The following is a 15,329-nucleotide window of genomic DNA, read 5'->3' as shown; positions in this document are numbered from 1 at the left end:
AGCAAGCTATGCCAGTGTCTGCAAATGATCCAAAAATCATAAGAAGAGTGAAAAATGAGGACTGTAGGCTGTTACGAAAAGACCTAGACACAATTTTTGTTTGCCTAGAGCCAAGAATGAAAATTAATTTCAATACCAAAAATGCAAAGTAATGGAAATAAACAATAGCTGCAAAAGACCATCCTTAAACTAGTCCTTGGGAAGTGAATCCATAATAAGCACAAGAGAAAGATTTGGAAGTGTTGATAAAAGACATCCTGTTACCTGACAGACATATCAGCAGTATTGTGGGAGAGACATGATGCAGATTAAAATGGATTTTCACTATATGGGTGAAGAGATGATGAAAAGACTCCTTGAAGCTCTGCATCAGTGGTATGATCCCCACACAGAGTGAAGGATATAAGATCAAAAACATATCAAGGGAAGTGAATCACTACAGAGAGATCTGAACATGGTTTGGAAATGGAGTCAGAAGTGGGAAGTGGACTTTAACATTAAGAAATATAGCATAATGGAGTTCAGTAAAAGTAAAAAAAAGAATATCAGGACAATATAAAATTGGAACTAAAGAGGTAAAGAAAGTGGGATCTGAAAAAGACCTGGGAGTAATTATCTCAAATGATTTGTCCTCTGATAAACAAATAAACAAAATTGTCAGAGAATCCTATAACTTGCTAAGATCAATAAAAGTGGCATTTACCTATTTGGACAAAGAAATAATTGAAAAAATATTAGTCTCATTAATAAGGCCTAGACTGGAGTATGCTGCGACATTATGGTCACCCAGTACCAAAAAGAATATAAAGAAAATTGAAAGAATCCATAGAGCAACCACAAAAATGGCCCCAGCATTTTCAAACTTGTCATATGAAAAGAGACTGGCTAAATTAAAGTTGTCGACTTTGGAACAAGAAGAGAGAGAGGCGACCTACTGACCATCTATAGAATCATGAAAGGTACAGAAATACATGGTAGAGAGGACTTACTAAACTGGGACAAGAAACACAAGAGGACATGGAAAGAAACTCAAAAAGGATAGCTATAGAAGAGATCTGAAGAAAAACAGTTTTCCACACAGAGTGGTGGACACTTGGAACAAGCTGGATGAAACATTAGTGTGTGCAAAAACCATACACGAATTTAAGAGCAAACTAGACATTGCAAGATACAAAGGCGGGACACGAGTGTAGCTCCTCTTCTTGTAAGGTGCAACTAGGTAAACCAAACTGATTCCTGGCCTGGAAGGTAAACCATATAAGGAAAGATTAAAAGCACTGGGTCTGCCAACTTTGAATGATTGAAGAGAAAATACAATCACAGTATTCAGGTCACTAAAGGGGAAGATTACATTGATAAGAGAGAACACATTAAGAAAGACTACGTGTCTAAAGGAAGATGTGAAGAAATACAGTTTTCCATATGGATATATAGATGCTTACATATTTGGGATAGCTTAGAATATAGCCCAAACTAGAACAATAGATGAATTCAAACCTGTCTATACATCAAGGGCTTTTTACCCCATACAAGGGAGGTGTAGGGATGACCAAGGAAAGAGAGAGTGAGGGAGGGGTGGTGAATGGGAGTGGAGTGGGTAGGGATGAAATGGATAGGAGTGGAATTATGCCTTTTGACTTTGGCTACCTCCCTTGCAAGGGGGGGGGAAGAGCCCTCTATTCCAAGGGAGGTAGCCAAATCAAAAGGTATATACTCATGCCCCAAAGAAACAAAGAATTCAAATCTAAATACGATAATCAGAAATCAAGGATGTAGATTAAGTTGGAAAACTGTACATGAATTTGAGACAAGTATGAAAAATTGGAGAGTACGAAAAAGGACCCAATGAGTATTGCTCCTTTACTGTATGCTACAATCAGGCAAATACCAGTAAACTACAATCCATAACAACCAATTACTGCAGATGGGGTGTCATGGAAATTAAAACAATTCATCCTTAGCATACAATGATACCAATGTCAGTGTCATGAGGCACAAGTGGGTATGTGAGGATGCCAGCATTCATGTCCTGATTATATTTATTTTGTAGTTTTATCTAAGTGACCCTCATATTCAGTGAACAGGCTTGAAGTTTTCTGTGATTATCAACATTCAAGGTGAAAGACAGCTGTAACTTTATATTTTATAATGCACATATTGTGATGCATCATCAAATCGTCATACATCAGGCACCAGTACACTGTGCACAAGGATTTGATTTGTATTGAAGAGGTTAAAGTAATAGCTGCCACAAATGAAGTCTTCCTTGGGCACAAATAGAGTTAATACATGTTTAAAACCAGCTCTTCTCATGGTGTAGGATGGAGATAAATAACATTAAATTATTTTTTCATTTTAATAGCATTTCATAAAGATTCCAATTATAATTACTCATATCTGCTTTACCTTTCATACAGGATGAGCAGCAGTCGTAAGTGGAAGGCAATATGTCAGTGTTGCCTTTGGTTCCTTTACATCATCATAATTCTCACACAAATTAAGGCCATTATTGCTTGGGTGTGTTTCGACAGTATTGTTCTCTGTGGACCACTAAGAACAATATTGTTACTTTTATCACTGAGTATTTGGTATTCATCAAGATGAGAAAACTACCAGTAGTACTTTATAGTGCTTATTATATTACATTAAGATGGAGGGATATTTTTTTGTGATTGTGTGTGTGTATTTACCTAGTTGTATTTTGTGGGAAGGGGAGCTACGCTTGTGGTGTCCCGCCTTTGTATCTTACAGTGTCTAGTTTGCTCTTAAACTCACAAATGGATTTTGCGCACACTATTTCATTGTCCAGTTTGTTCCAAGTGTCCACCACCCTATGTGGAAAACTGTTTTTCTTCAGATCTCTTCTGTAGCTATGTTTTTTTATTTTCTTTCCATGTCCTCTTGTGCTTCTCTTGTCCCAGTTTAACAAGTCCTCTCTATCGAGTATTTCTTTGCCCTTCATGATTCTGTAGATGGTCAGTAGGTCACCTCTCTCTCTTCTTTGCTCCAGAGTTGGTAACTTCAGTTTAGCCAATCTCTCCTCATATGACAAGTTTGCAAGTGCGGTTGCCATTTTTGTGGCTGCTCTCTGGATTCTTTCTATTTTCTTTATATTCTTTTTGGTACTGGGTGACCACAATGTCGCTGCATATTCTAGTCTAGGCCTTATCAGTGTGACCAATATTTTTTTAATAATTTTTTCATCCAAATATAAAAATGCCACTTTTATCGATCTTAGCAAGTTGTAAGATTCTCCAACAATTTTGTTTATCTGTTTATCATAGGACAAGTCGTTTGAGATAATTACACCCAAATCTTTTTCGGATCTCTCCTTCTTAACCTCCTTGGTTCCAATTTTATATTGTCCTGATATTCTATTGTGAATTTTGATGTGTGTGTGTTTATTTACCTAGTTGTATTTTACGGGAAGGAGAGCTATGCTCGTACATATTAGCTAGACTGTTTTTAAATTCATGTATTGTTTTTGCACACACCACTCTGACTTGTTCCAAACATCTATTACTTTGTGGGGAAAGCCATTTTTTTCAGGTCTCTTCTATAACTGTCTTTCTTGATTTTCGTTCTGTGTCCTCTTGTATTTCTACTATCCCATTTTAGATCCTCTCTATCAATAGTTTCTATACCTTTCATGATTCTATAAATAGTTATCAAGTCTCCTCTCTTCTTTGCTCTAATGTCTGTAGCTCAAGTTTTGCTAGTCTCTCCTCATATAATAGTTCTGAGAGTGTTGGTGCCAATTTTGTAATTGCTCTTTGTATTCTTTCGAGTTTTGTTATACATTTTTTTGTACTTGGTGACCACGTCATCGCTGCATATTCCAATCTTGGTCTTATCAAAGTGACTAGTATTTTCTTCACCATTTCTTCGTCCAGGTATGTAAATGCCACTTTGATTGTTCTTATTAAATTATAAGTTTCTGCAAAAATTTTGGTTATTTGTTTCTCAGGTGACATATTATTCATAATAATGACTCCCAGGTCCTTCTCATTTTCTCCTTTTCTAATTTCTTCTCCCAATTTATATGATCCCACTATTCTTTTTTTGCTTCTTCCAAATTCCATTATACTACACTTCTTAATACTGAATTCCATCTCCCACTTCCTACTCCATTCCCATACTTTATTGAGATCACTCTGTAGCGACTCACAATCTTCTTCAGTGTTCACTTTTTCAAAAATTTTGTATCATCTGCACAAAAGCTTATATAACTTTCAATTCCTTTATCCATATCATTAATATAAAGCAAACATTATTGGGGCCAGAACCGTTCCTTGTGGAACACCACTTATCACTTCATCCCAATTAGAGTTTTTGTCTCTTACACCTCAAGAAGTCTTCCATTCACTTCAGTAGTTTGCCCTGTATTCCTCCTGCAGTTTCTAATTTCTTTAGCAACTTCTTATGTGGCACCTTATCAAAAGCTTTTTTCAGGTCTAGAAATGCACAATCAGCCCATCCATCTCTTTCTTGTATTACATCTATTAGCCTCGAATAGAAACACATTAAGTTTGTGACACATGATCATCCTTGTCTAAATCCAAATTGCCTTGGATTTAGTAAGTTGTTTTTTTCCAAATGCCTTAGCCATCTAATTTTGATCATTCACATATTTTAGCTATCATACTTGTAAGAGAGACCAGTCTATAGTTAGTAGGGTCTTCCTTGTTTCCCCCTTTATATATTGGTACTGTATTTGTTCTTTTCCAATCTTTTGGAACTTTTCCTTCTTTCAATGAACTGTTTATTAGACTATGTATTTTGTCTGTTAGTTCACTCCTGTATTCTCTCAAAATCCAGTTTGCCATTTCATCTGGCCCATGCGATTTTCTGACATCGAGATTACTCAAGTGATTCATTATTTCATTCCTTGATACTTCTATCTCTTTCTTCTCCCACTCGATGTCTCTAGGTTGTATGTTCTCCCTCGTAAACACCGATTTAAAATGCTTGTTCATAATTTCTGCCATTTCTATTTGCTCTGTGTATTCAACTCCTTGTTGTAGTTTCTCTAATTCTTATTTGTTTTTCAGTTGTTTACAAATCTGTAAAATAGTTTTGGTTGATCTTTACATTTTTCTGTGACATCTTTTACCTATCTTATCTTTACTTCTCTGCACACTAGTATATATTTTCCATTTTTCAGGTCTTTTGTTTTCTTTCCATTTTATCCAAGCTTTATCCCTTTTGTCTTTTAACTCCCTACATCTTTTGTTGTACCAGCCCTTTACATATTCTTTTTCTTGCATTTGTCTTGGAACATACTTTTCCACTCCTTTATAAATTTTTGTCAAAATATTCCATTTCTCTTCTACTGTTGTTTCTTCCATATGTATTCTTTCCCAGTCTGCTTTTGGAAAGAATTCTCTTATTAAAAAAAAAAAAAAAAAAAAAAAAAAAAATCATACATCAATCTTCCCTTTCTATATTGATAATTTTTTTTTTCATGTATTTTTCCTCATTTAGTTCCAGTTCAACCAATATGTGGTCACTTTTACTTATTGGTGTCTTATATTCAATCTTGCCCACTATTTCGTGTTCTGATGTGATTATTAGGTCTAGTCTCAATGGTTCTTCCTCATTTCTATACCTAGTATTCTCTTGTATCCATTGTATGTTCTATAATAATCATATCAAGTAGTATACTTCCCCATAGGTCATCTCCACCCTTCACTGTCATCTCTTCCTGGCAGATTTCTTTACAATTAAAAGTCATCCATTATAACTATTCTTCCTCTATCTTCCATTATCTTAGTGATATCCTTGTGTCTTCTAACATATTTTTGTGTTTTCTCTCTTTCCACGAAGCCGTTTTAGGAGGCACATAATTTACTACAAACTTCCTGGTCTTCCCATCCCTGTCCTCCAATTCCATCATAATCATCTCTACTCTATTCTTTCTATATGTGACATTCCTCACATTTATATCCTTCTTAGTCACAAACATAACTCCACCCCCTTGTTTTACCTCTGTTTCTAATCCAATAATTATATGCACCATGTCCTACACTGTTGGGTGGTAGTAGACCTTTCAATTTTGTCTCTACAATTCCCATTATGTCCAGTTCTTTTTCCTTCAGGTAATCATTCAGTTCGTTCAAGCGTGTTATTAAGCCATCTATATTTGTGTAAGACACTTTTAATTTTCTGCTACTTCCATCATGTTTTCTGTTTCCCTTCCATTTTTCTCTGCTATGAACCATTTCCTCGCTTTCATATCAACTACTCTCCAGTAGAATTTCTCTTTGATTGTTTTCTCATTTTTTTGTCTTTTTGTTTTCTCATCCTCTTTATTCATTTCTCTTTTTTATCCATACCTGTTTATATTGATCACCGTTTGCTAAATTCCCTGTTTTTGCTAAGATATTCTCTGCTGTTGTTTGTGACCTTAATTTAACCTTAATTGGTCTGGTCCTATCTGTATTGTATTTCTCTATTCTATATATTTCTTCAATTTCTTTTTTATCCTCTTGAACTAATATCTTGTTTACCTTTTCCTTCTCTTTTACTCTTGTAGTCCTATTTGGATTATGCTTCTCTTCCATCCCTAATATAATTATACGTTTCTTTTTGTCTGCTAAGTCTCTTACTATATTCTCCTTCTCTCTCATCACTTTAATAACTGTGCCCTTAGTTTGTTCTTTCATCTGCTGTGTCACTATATCTCTAAATACAATTGTGTTGTTCTCTTGGACTTTTTTCCAACCCTGTGCTTCTTTTGCTATGGACTCTATTCTCTGTATTATTCTTCTTTAATTCCCCATTCTCATCCTTTACTTCTTTTAACTGTCTTTCTAATTCTATTTCTTTAGTTAGGTTTCGATTCTCCTTTAGTTCTTCCAGTTTATCAACTCTTTGTGTAACTAGTGTTAATTGGTTAAACCTAACCTCCCATGCTTCGTTCATTTTTTAGTTTCTCTAGATTTACCAGTCGGGGGAGGTTGTCATCTCCTCCCTCATTAAATTCATAAAAGCAGTTGTCTTTCCATTGAGCTCCTATTATCTATATTTCTGCTGTTGACACCTCTGCTCCCCTGTTCTACTTCGTCTGTGTGTTCTTTACACCTTGTGTTGACACCCCTTCCAACGTCCAGGGCCCATTTGTCCCCTTCCTCATTTCACATTGACAAGCTGCATTGTATTACATCTTGCTGTCTACCCTACCCTACTTCCCTTGTGCCATCTTCCTTCCCTTTCCTGCTCTACCACTTACACTCAGTTCTTTCCCATATTACTGCCCTGCACATATTGGTGTCTCACCATAGTTTTGTCTTATTGCTTTTCAATTAGTGTTGTATAACTTTTATATGAATTACTGACCTTTAAAAGGAATGGTAAATGGGCCAGACATCATCATAATGATTTTTTTTTTTTCCAGATGTTACAGGAAGGTTACAAATTTTTATGATTTTTCAAGTTTTGCCATGATCTGGCCCCTAACTTTCAATAAACTTGCTAGAGCAGTGTATTCCTTACTGATGGCAAAGGCGAGTTTTGTATGCCCATGGGTCTTGTGTGCCATCAGAAATGGAATTTGGAATATAACATTTACTGAAACCATATTAAGTCAACATTGCTTTATTATTAGTTCAATACATTTTAACATAACCCTTAGAGGAATCCGAGACTGTGATATCTTCAAACACCACTACACAATATAGTTATCTTTAATCTTAAATTAAGGCACTTGTACATTGGTCCAGTAGAACAGAGAAACTTAAGAAAATAATTTACAATAATTTATGAAACAATGGCTTTATATTCTTGTCTTTTCATCTAGGTCATTAATTTGTTTGTCAAGTTCAGCAATGTCATTGTACTTGTCCATTAACAATTTTGATCCTTAAATTTGTGAATTTTAATGAGAAAAGTTTAGGTTCTGACCTTTTCTTTACACAGAACTTGCTTGGAGTTTTAGTTTTGCCATGCAATGCACAAGAAATGAACTTGCTGAACTCCTCACTAAACTACAAAACATAGGTGTGGTGGTATTTGATAACCTATTTTTCATTCATTAACCTAGTGTACTTTCAATGCTACCATGTACAAGTTTTTTAACATGAAGCACTGTTGCACTTGGAGTTAAAGATATTACAAACATACATTTTGATGAAGCGGCCTTGTTGTGGATGTGCTGTGCTTTGCGACACTGCCTCTGACCCAGGGCAGTGGACAAGGTGCAGGGATGACCCGTCATCCAGGAGGTGCTAAGATGGGAGGGAGGGTGGAGGGGAGTGGAGTGTATTTAGGGATGGAATGGGTGGGAATGATTTTATTCCTTTTTCTTTTTGGCTACCTCCCTTGTAAGAGGGAAAAAGCCTTGATATATATATGTACAAACATAAATATACCAAAGGCTTTTTCCCCCATACAAGGGAGGTGACCAAAAAGAAAAAGGCATAAAAACTATTCCCACCCATTCCATCCCTAAATACACTCCATTCCCCTCCAAAGGATTACAAAGGCGGAGCATGCCGACAGGAGACCTTTTGATCCATATCTAGGATCTTATCTTGGCACCACCTGGATGACGGGTCATCCCTGCATCTCATCCACTGCCCTGGGTCAGAGGCAGTGTCGCAAGACACAGCACATCCACAATAGGCAACTCCCCCTCTCCTTCCGCAGAAAAGGAGAAATCCCTTCGGGCTGCGTAAAATTTTCCTCACACATACTACCTCACCCCCTATCCATTCCACCTCATGCATCACATCATCATCCATATACAACCATTCTCCATTCACCCCTGTCTTCTGTCCACTCCTGTCCTTCCTCAACAGACATTCCCCTCTTCCCCATCCATCCATCTCATCCTAGGTTGCCCCCTCATGTACACTCCCTCCACATCTGCCTTCCATACCTCTTACTAGCCTTTTTTCACTCATTCTTTCTATGTGTCCAAACCATCCCAATACTCTTTCATCCACCCTATCTCCCAACTCCCTTACCATCCCTGTTCTCCTCCTCACCTCCTCATTTCTCACTCTATCCAGCCTAGTAACCCCCATCATACTTCTCAGACACCTCATCTCAAACACATTCAAACTCCTCTCTTATGTTCCATGTTTCTGCCCCATACAGTGCTGTCGGCACAATCATTCTTTCATACAATCTCCTCTTAGCCTCCAATCTTCATTACATTTTTTAATCCACCAAGGCATTTACTCGCTTCTTTCAATGTACATTCTACCTCCACTCCACCCTTTCCTGCCACATTTGCACCCAAGTATCTAAAACTAGCCAATTCCTCAAGTCGCTCTCCCTTCATGCTCACTTCCAGTCTGCTGCCACTTTCACCCCTTGAACATCTCATCACCTTACTTTTACCCACATTTATCTTCAACTTTCTTCTTCCTCACACTCCCCCAAACTCTGTCACCAACTTTCTCAATCCCTCCTTCTGATCCTGCTACAAGTGCAGTGTTGTCCGCAAACAACAACTGGCTCACCTTCCACTTTTCTCCATTTTCTTTAACCATCTCCAATCCCTGACCCACCACCCTTGCATTTACCTCTCGCACCACCCCATCCATGTATAAGTTGAACAGCCAGGGCAACATAACACATCCCTGATGAAGTCCCACCTTTACCTCGAACTACTCACTCTCTCCATTTCTAATCCTAACTCCACAAATTTTAGAAGCTTTCCTCCTATCCCGTATATCTGCAAAACCTCCCATAGTGCCTTCCTGTCTACCCTGTTGTAAGCCTTTTCCAGATCCATAAAAGCCCAAAAAACATCTTTTCCTATAGTTTTCTCACGTATCTGTCTTACCACAAAAATCTGATCTACGCAACCTCTACCTGTCCTAAATCCACACTCTTCCTCGCCAATTACTCTCTCTCTTCCTCTCCTAATCCTCTCAATAAAGATCCTCCCATAAGCCTTCCCAACTACACTTAACGAGCTAATCTCTCTGAAGCTACTACACTCACACTTGTCCCCTTTTCCCTTATAAAGTGGAATTATACAGGCACTCCTCCAGTCCTCCGGCACTCTACCCTCTCTCGAACAAACATTAATTAACCTCACCAGCCAGTCCACCATCACTGTACCTCCTATTTTTAGACATCCTGCATGGCATCTATCCAGACCTGGTGCCTACCTGCTCTCACAATCTTAACAACTGCCTTCACTTCATCCTTCCTTATTTCTCCTCCATTTTCCTCACTCATCACAGTCATTTTCTTAGCACTTCCCACTGCAACTATCTTTCCCTCCCTATCCTCCTTCACATTTAGCAACTCCCTAAAATACTCTGCCCATCTTCCCCTTACTGCCTGCTCTTCAATTATCATCTCTCCATCTGCACCTTTTACCTTTTCTTCTCTACTTGATTCCTCTCCTCTTCCTCTCTTAATTTATTTCCAAAACATCTTTTTTTGGGGGTTACTAGGCTAGATAGAGTGAGAAATGAGGAGGTGAGAAGGAGAACAGGGGTGGAAAGGGAGCTGGGAGATAGGGTTGATGAAAGAGTATTAGGATGGTTTGGACACATGGAAAGAATGAATGAAGACTGGTAAAAGAGGTATGGAAGGCAGATGTGGAGGAAGTGAACATGAGGGGACCTACCCTAGTATTAAGGTCTCCCAATACTACTTCATTGATGTTCCTCCCAAATCAATCTATGCACTAATTTAAATCCATCCAAAAAGCCTCCCTTTCTTCTACACTCTTCTCACTACCAGACCCATATGCACTTTCAAAAACCCACATCTCCTTTCCCAGTTTCACCTTCATCCACATTATCCTTGAAGAAACCTCCTTCAACTCCGTTACATGTTTACCTATCTCTTCACTTACTAGTATAGCCACCCCTTCTCTCCCTTGCCCTCTCTTCACTCCTGAGAACCTCCAACTTACACTCCCAAACTCACATTTGCCCTTCCCTCTCAACTTAGTTTCACTCAAAGCCAACACATCCATCTTTCTTCTTACAAACATACTATCTCTTCCCTTTTACTCTCATCTGTACCACATCCACACACATTAAAAGATCCAAACCTTTGGGTGCTGGTTGGAAAACTCCTAGACTCCCCGTCTGGGGTATTGGCCGCATGTTATGGCAAAGTAGCATGCAGTTGATACTTTAGGGTCTATATGGGGTGCCCCTATGGACCAGAGCCACACATCATTTTGTCTGTGATAGAGGAGGACTCTGCTCACAGACAAATGATGAAACTTTTATTATACTACTACTGTCCCTCCATTATTCTGTCCCCCAACCCTTTGTTGCTGTCCTGTACCATTTCTCTGAATTTCATTTCCTTGTTTTGCCTACCCTGTGGTGGGGGGGAAAGAATGCTACCAAGTATTCCCACTTGGATCGTAAGAGGTGAGAAAAACAGGATGGGGATTGGGACCAAGCATCCTTCACCCTGTAGCCCCACAGGGTACATTCCTAAAAAAAAGCAAAGGCATAAGAGTTAAAGATATTACCTTAATATATTTGTCAAGATGACTGATATTTTGTCTTAACATGCACATACATCTTACTTTCATAAATTTGTCAAGATGTATGATTGCAATATATTTTGTCCAAACGAGTGCATGCACTTTGAACCCTAGTTTGAATAAATTGACAGGTATTAATTCTGACTAGTTGAAGTGTTACATTTCAACTTTCCAACAGCTGCATTAATGGTAACTACAGAAATATTACTGTAAATGTCAAACCATGTAATACAACTTCAGATAATAAAGTTACTGTGTAAGTTTTATAATGGATTCCCATTTGTTTATCTATCAAACTTTCTCTACAAATGCAAAATTCTATCCAATGATATAGAAGAAATGAAGAACTGTCACAAGCTTCCCATAACTTGGTAAGATAATATTCTTATAAAAAAAAAAAATGGCAATCTTAATACTGCATAGCATCTAAATGTATTTCACGTTAAACCAACCCATTCAAAGTTTGATGATGGGCAACAGGGAGGTGAGTAACATACTTGTTCCAGGACTATCTCATACTGTTACCCATTCCTCACTTATGACAAACTAACAGGTCCATCTATTTTTCAAATGTCTCTAAATACTCCCAAATAAGTTTGTTGACATGTGCTGGCTCATCCTGTTGCACCCAGTGGCTAGCTCCATCAACAAATTTCAGCTGCACATCTTCAACAAATTCAGTTGCCCTGAAATAGAAGACCAAGGTTATATGTTGTACACTGAGAAATGAGGTAAGGCTACTGGATAGAAAACAAGAATGCTGAGGAGGTCTAGGCATCTGAAAAGTATAAACAAAGAAAGACCAACAGAGCATGGAAGGCAGAAGTGGATGGAGCAAGTCTGAGGGGTGACAGGATGAGATGGATGGATGGGATGAAGGGAACTCCTGATGCACATATGTTGAGTAGGGAAAAGAGAGCAAAAAATAGGTGCGGAGGTAGATTGTGAATGGATGAAGCAATGACATGGCCTGAAGGGAAGTTCCTCCCATCTACTTCACAAATATTCCTAGTGGATGAGTTGCAGGGGTTTCACCTTATGTTGAAGCTGTGAGGGCAAATCAGCTCCATTGTTGACCCTGGTGTACATTGAATTATGTGGAGGTGAACTTCAGTGTAATGTAAGTGACTAAATGTTTTGGTGGAATGAGTATTTTTTATTGGAAACTTGTATGTGGGAATGAATGCTGAGTGAAGGTTGTACCCACAGTGCTGTATGGGGCAGATTCAAAACGTAAGGGTGGTGGAGAGGAAGAGACTTGTTGAGATGAAGTATTTGAGAAATATGACAGGTGTTATATGAATGGATAGAGTGAGACATGTGGAGGTGGGAAGTGAGCTGTAGATGGGGTAGACCTGAGAGTGCTGAGGTGGTTTGGGACTATGCAAACTATGAACAAGGAAAGACAGTGAGTGTGGAAAGCAGAAGTGGATAGGTAACCTTCACAGGAAGACAGAAGATAACTGGATGGAGTGAAGGGGGCTTTGGTTGCATGTGGAATCTCTGTCAAGCAGGAAAGAGTAAAAGACTAGAGTAATTGAAAGGGGATTGTGAATGGATGAAGGGATTATGTAACCCCAGAGTTGCTCTCAATTGCTTCATCACGAATGAGTGGATAAGGAGGAGGGGGTTGCCATACAGAGAAGCAGTGGTGTGGTTAAACCAATTCTGACAGGTCAAAACTGTTGTGAAAAAGCTGTGTATCACTCCACTGCTTTGACTTTAGCAGTGTGGCAAGGGATAGGGCAATACTTCATCCCTGAGGTGCTGTGATGGGAGAGATGGCTTAATTAAAAAGGTCATATTTGTTATATTTGGAGTTGAGAGATATGGTTGATGAAATAGTATTGGAATGGTTTGGATGCATGGAAAGAATGGGTGAAGAAAGATTAGTAAGAGAAGTGTGGAAGGAAGAGGTGGATGGAGTGAATATAAAGGGGCGACCAAGGATGAGATGGATGGAGTAAAAAGGGCATTGAGAAAGAGGGGGTTTGCTTGTTGAGGAAAGAGGAAGACAGAAGATAGGGGCGAGTGGAGAATGGTTGTGTATGGATGATGCTGTGATGCATAGAAGGGAGTGGGTGGGGGTTTAGGGAGTATGTGTTAATGATATTTTGATGCAGCCCTAAGGGATTTCTCCCCATCTTCTCTTTTTCTGCATGAGGGGATGGAGAGGGGGGTCATCGATTAAATGAAGTAGCCTTGCTGTGGATGTGCTGTGTCTTGCTGCATTGCTTCTGATCCAGGGGAGTGGGCAAGATGCAGGGACGACCCATCATCTAGGAGGAGCCAAGAAAAGAGGGAAGGAGGGGTGGTGAATGGGAGTGGAGTATGTGGTGATGAAATGGGTGGGAGTAGATTTATGCCCTTGACTTTGACTACCTCCCTTGTAAGGGGGAAAAAGTCCTTGGTGTGTGTGTGTGTGTGTATACATATAGAAATATCTATGTATGTATATTTATGGGGGTGGGGGAGAGAGTATGGGGGAGAAAATTTTGTCACACCCTGAGGGGATTTTTCCACGTCTTCTTCTCTTCTGCATGAGGGGTTGGAGAGGGGGGGGGGGTCACTGATTTGATGAAGTGGCCTTGCTGTGGATATACTGTGTCTTGCAACACTGCTTCTGACCCTGGGCAGTGGACAAATGCAGGAATGACCTGTCATCCAGTAGGTGCCAAGATAAGAAGGGAAGAGGGTGGAAGGGAGTGGAGTGTGATGGGGATGGAATGGGTGGAAGTGGTTTTTATGCTTTTTTTTTTTTTTGCTACCTCCCTTGTAAGGGGGAAAAGAGCCTTTGGTATATGTATGTATATATGGGGGTGCACTTTGACTCAGCCACCTACCTTATAAGGGGCAAGGACCTCTGATATATATATCAATGACGTACATGTTAACCTCAACTTGGTCAATCCCTTTTTAAATGGAAAAGGGCCTAATGTGTATAGAATACACTATTCCAATTACTTTTATTTATCCCCTTTTAATTTTATGTTTTCTGTGAGAAAATTACATATATATGAAACCAAGAAAGGTACAATTTTTCTTTTGGGACAGCTTTTGTCCATGTCAGGTGATGCCATAGTACTCTGAGGTTTCATATTTGTCTGGGGTGATAAATTTATAGACATACCTGGTTTTGGTTACTACCAGATAAAATAATTCATCTTATTGCTGAGCAGGGCTTACACTGAAATGATCATTCACTAGAATTCCAACTCATTGTTTGTATATGCTTTAAGATGAATCTTGTTTACCTCTTAGCAATCCCCTTCTCAAGAGCTAAATCATCTGTTCCCCAGATGATGGCAGTGGGCACCTTAATCTTGGGAAGTGGGGGTTCAGGAGTCACTGGGATGTTTCGGTAATAGTTGATGGGTCCAGTAAAAGCACCTGTCCATGAAAATAGAATTTCATTTTACTTTTTTATCTCGTACATTCACAGGTTAAACTTTTACATATTCTAAAATGACAGCACCAATGTCAAATCTTGGAGACTTAACCACAGAGTGACAGATATATGGAACAAATTGGATGAAAAATAGTGTGTGCAAACAACAATACAAGAATTTAAGAACAAACTTGATCTTGCAAGATATAAAAACGGGTCACCACAAGCATAGCTCCCCTTCCCGTAAAATACAACTAGGTAAATACATAAATCCTGCAATTAAACAATAATAGTGCCACCTGACTGGAAAAGGTACCAATTCACACAGATAAGAATATATGAATGAAGGAGACTACAAGAGACCATAAGGCCTACACTAAGCAGTCATCCCCATCCATAAAAATGGAAGTAAGGAGACACCACTAAATTATAGGCTGGTAACACTGACCAGCACAAAAATGATATTAT

At 38.8% G+C, this 15,329-nt stretch overlaps 2 protein-coding genes across 6 annotated transcripts in view; one reads left to right on the top strand and one right to left on the bottom strand.

Annotated features, from left to right (window-relative positions):
- The window catches only part of LOC143034220 (transmembrane protein 62-like), a 68,706-nt gene extending 58,960 nt beyond the window's left edge, over window positions 1–9,746 (top strand). For 4 of the 5 annotated variants that reach the window (XM_076200269.1, XM_076200350.1, XM_076200185.1 and 1 more), the window contains one exon: window positions 7,397–9,746. In XM_076200269.1, coding sequence (XP_076056384.1) covers window positions 7,397–7,679 — 283 coding nt within the window. In that variant the 3' untranslated portion in view covers window positions 7,680–9,746. Of the gene's footprint in view, window positions 1–2,417; window positions 5,421–7,396 lie in introns of those variants that run through there. The other variant, XM_076200435.1, reaches the window with a different exon arrangement.
- LOC143034453 (epoxide hydrolase 4-like) overlaps window positions 9,241–15,329 on the bottom strand; it is a 47,609-nt gene continuing 41,520 nt past the window's right edge. Inside the window, exons 7-8 of the mRNA XM_076200557.1 lie at window positions 14,728–14,863; window positions 9,241–12,159 (exon numbers count right to left, since the gene is read on the bottom strand). Coding sequence (XP_076056672.1) covers window positions 12,033–12,159; window positions 14,728–14,863 — 263 coding nt within the window. The 3' untranslated portion in view covers window positions 9,241–12,032. The remainder of the gene's footprint in view (window positions 12,160–14,727; window positions 14,864–15,329) is intronic.

This window comes from Oratosquilla oratoria, chromosome 1 (assembly GCF_046742065.1).
Source record: "Oratosquilla oratoria isolate Oo_2021 chromosome 1, ASM4674206v1, whole genome shotgun sequence".
NCBI classification, from domain to species: domain Eukaryota; kingdom Metazoa; phylum Arthropoda; class Malacostraca; order Stomatopoda; family Squillidae; genus Oratosquilla; species Oratosquilla oratoria.
The sequence above is the reverse complement of the archived record's forward strand: the minus strand, read 5'-3'. Positions and strand labels throughout refer to the sequence as shown.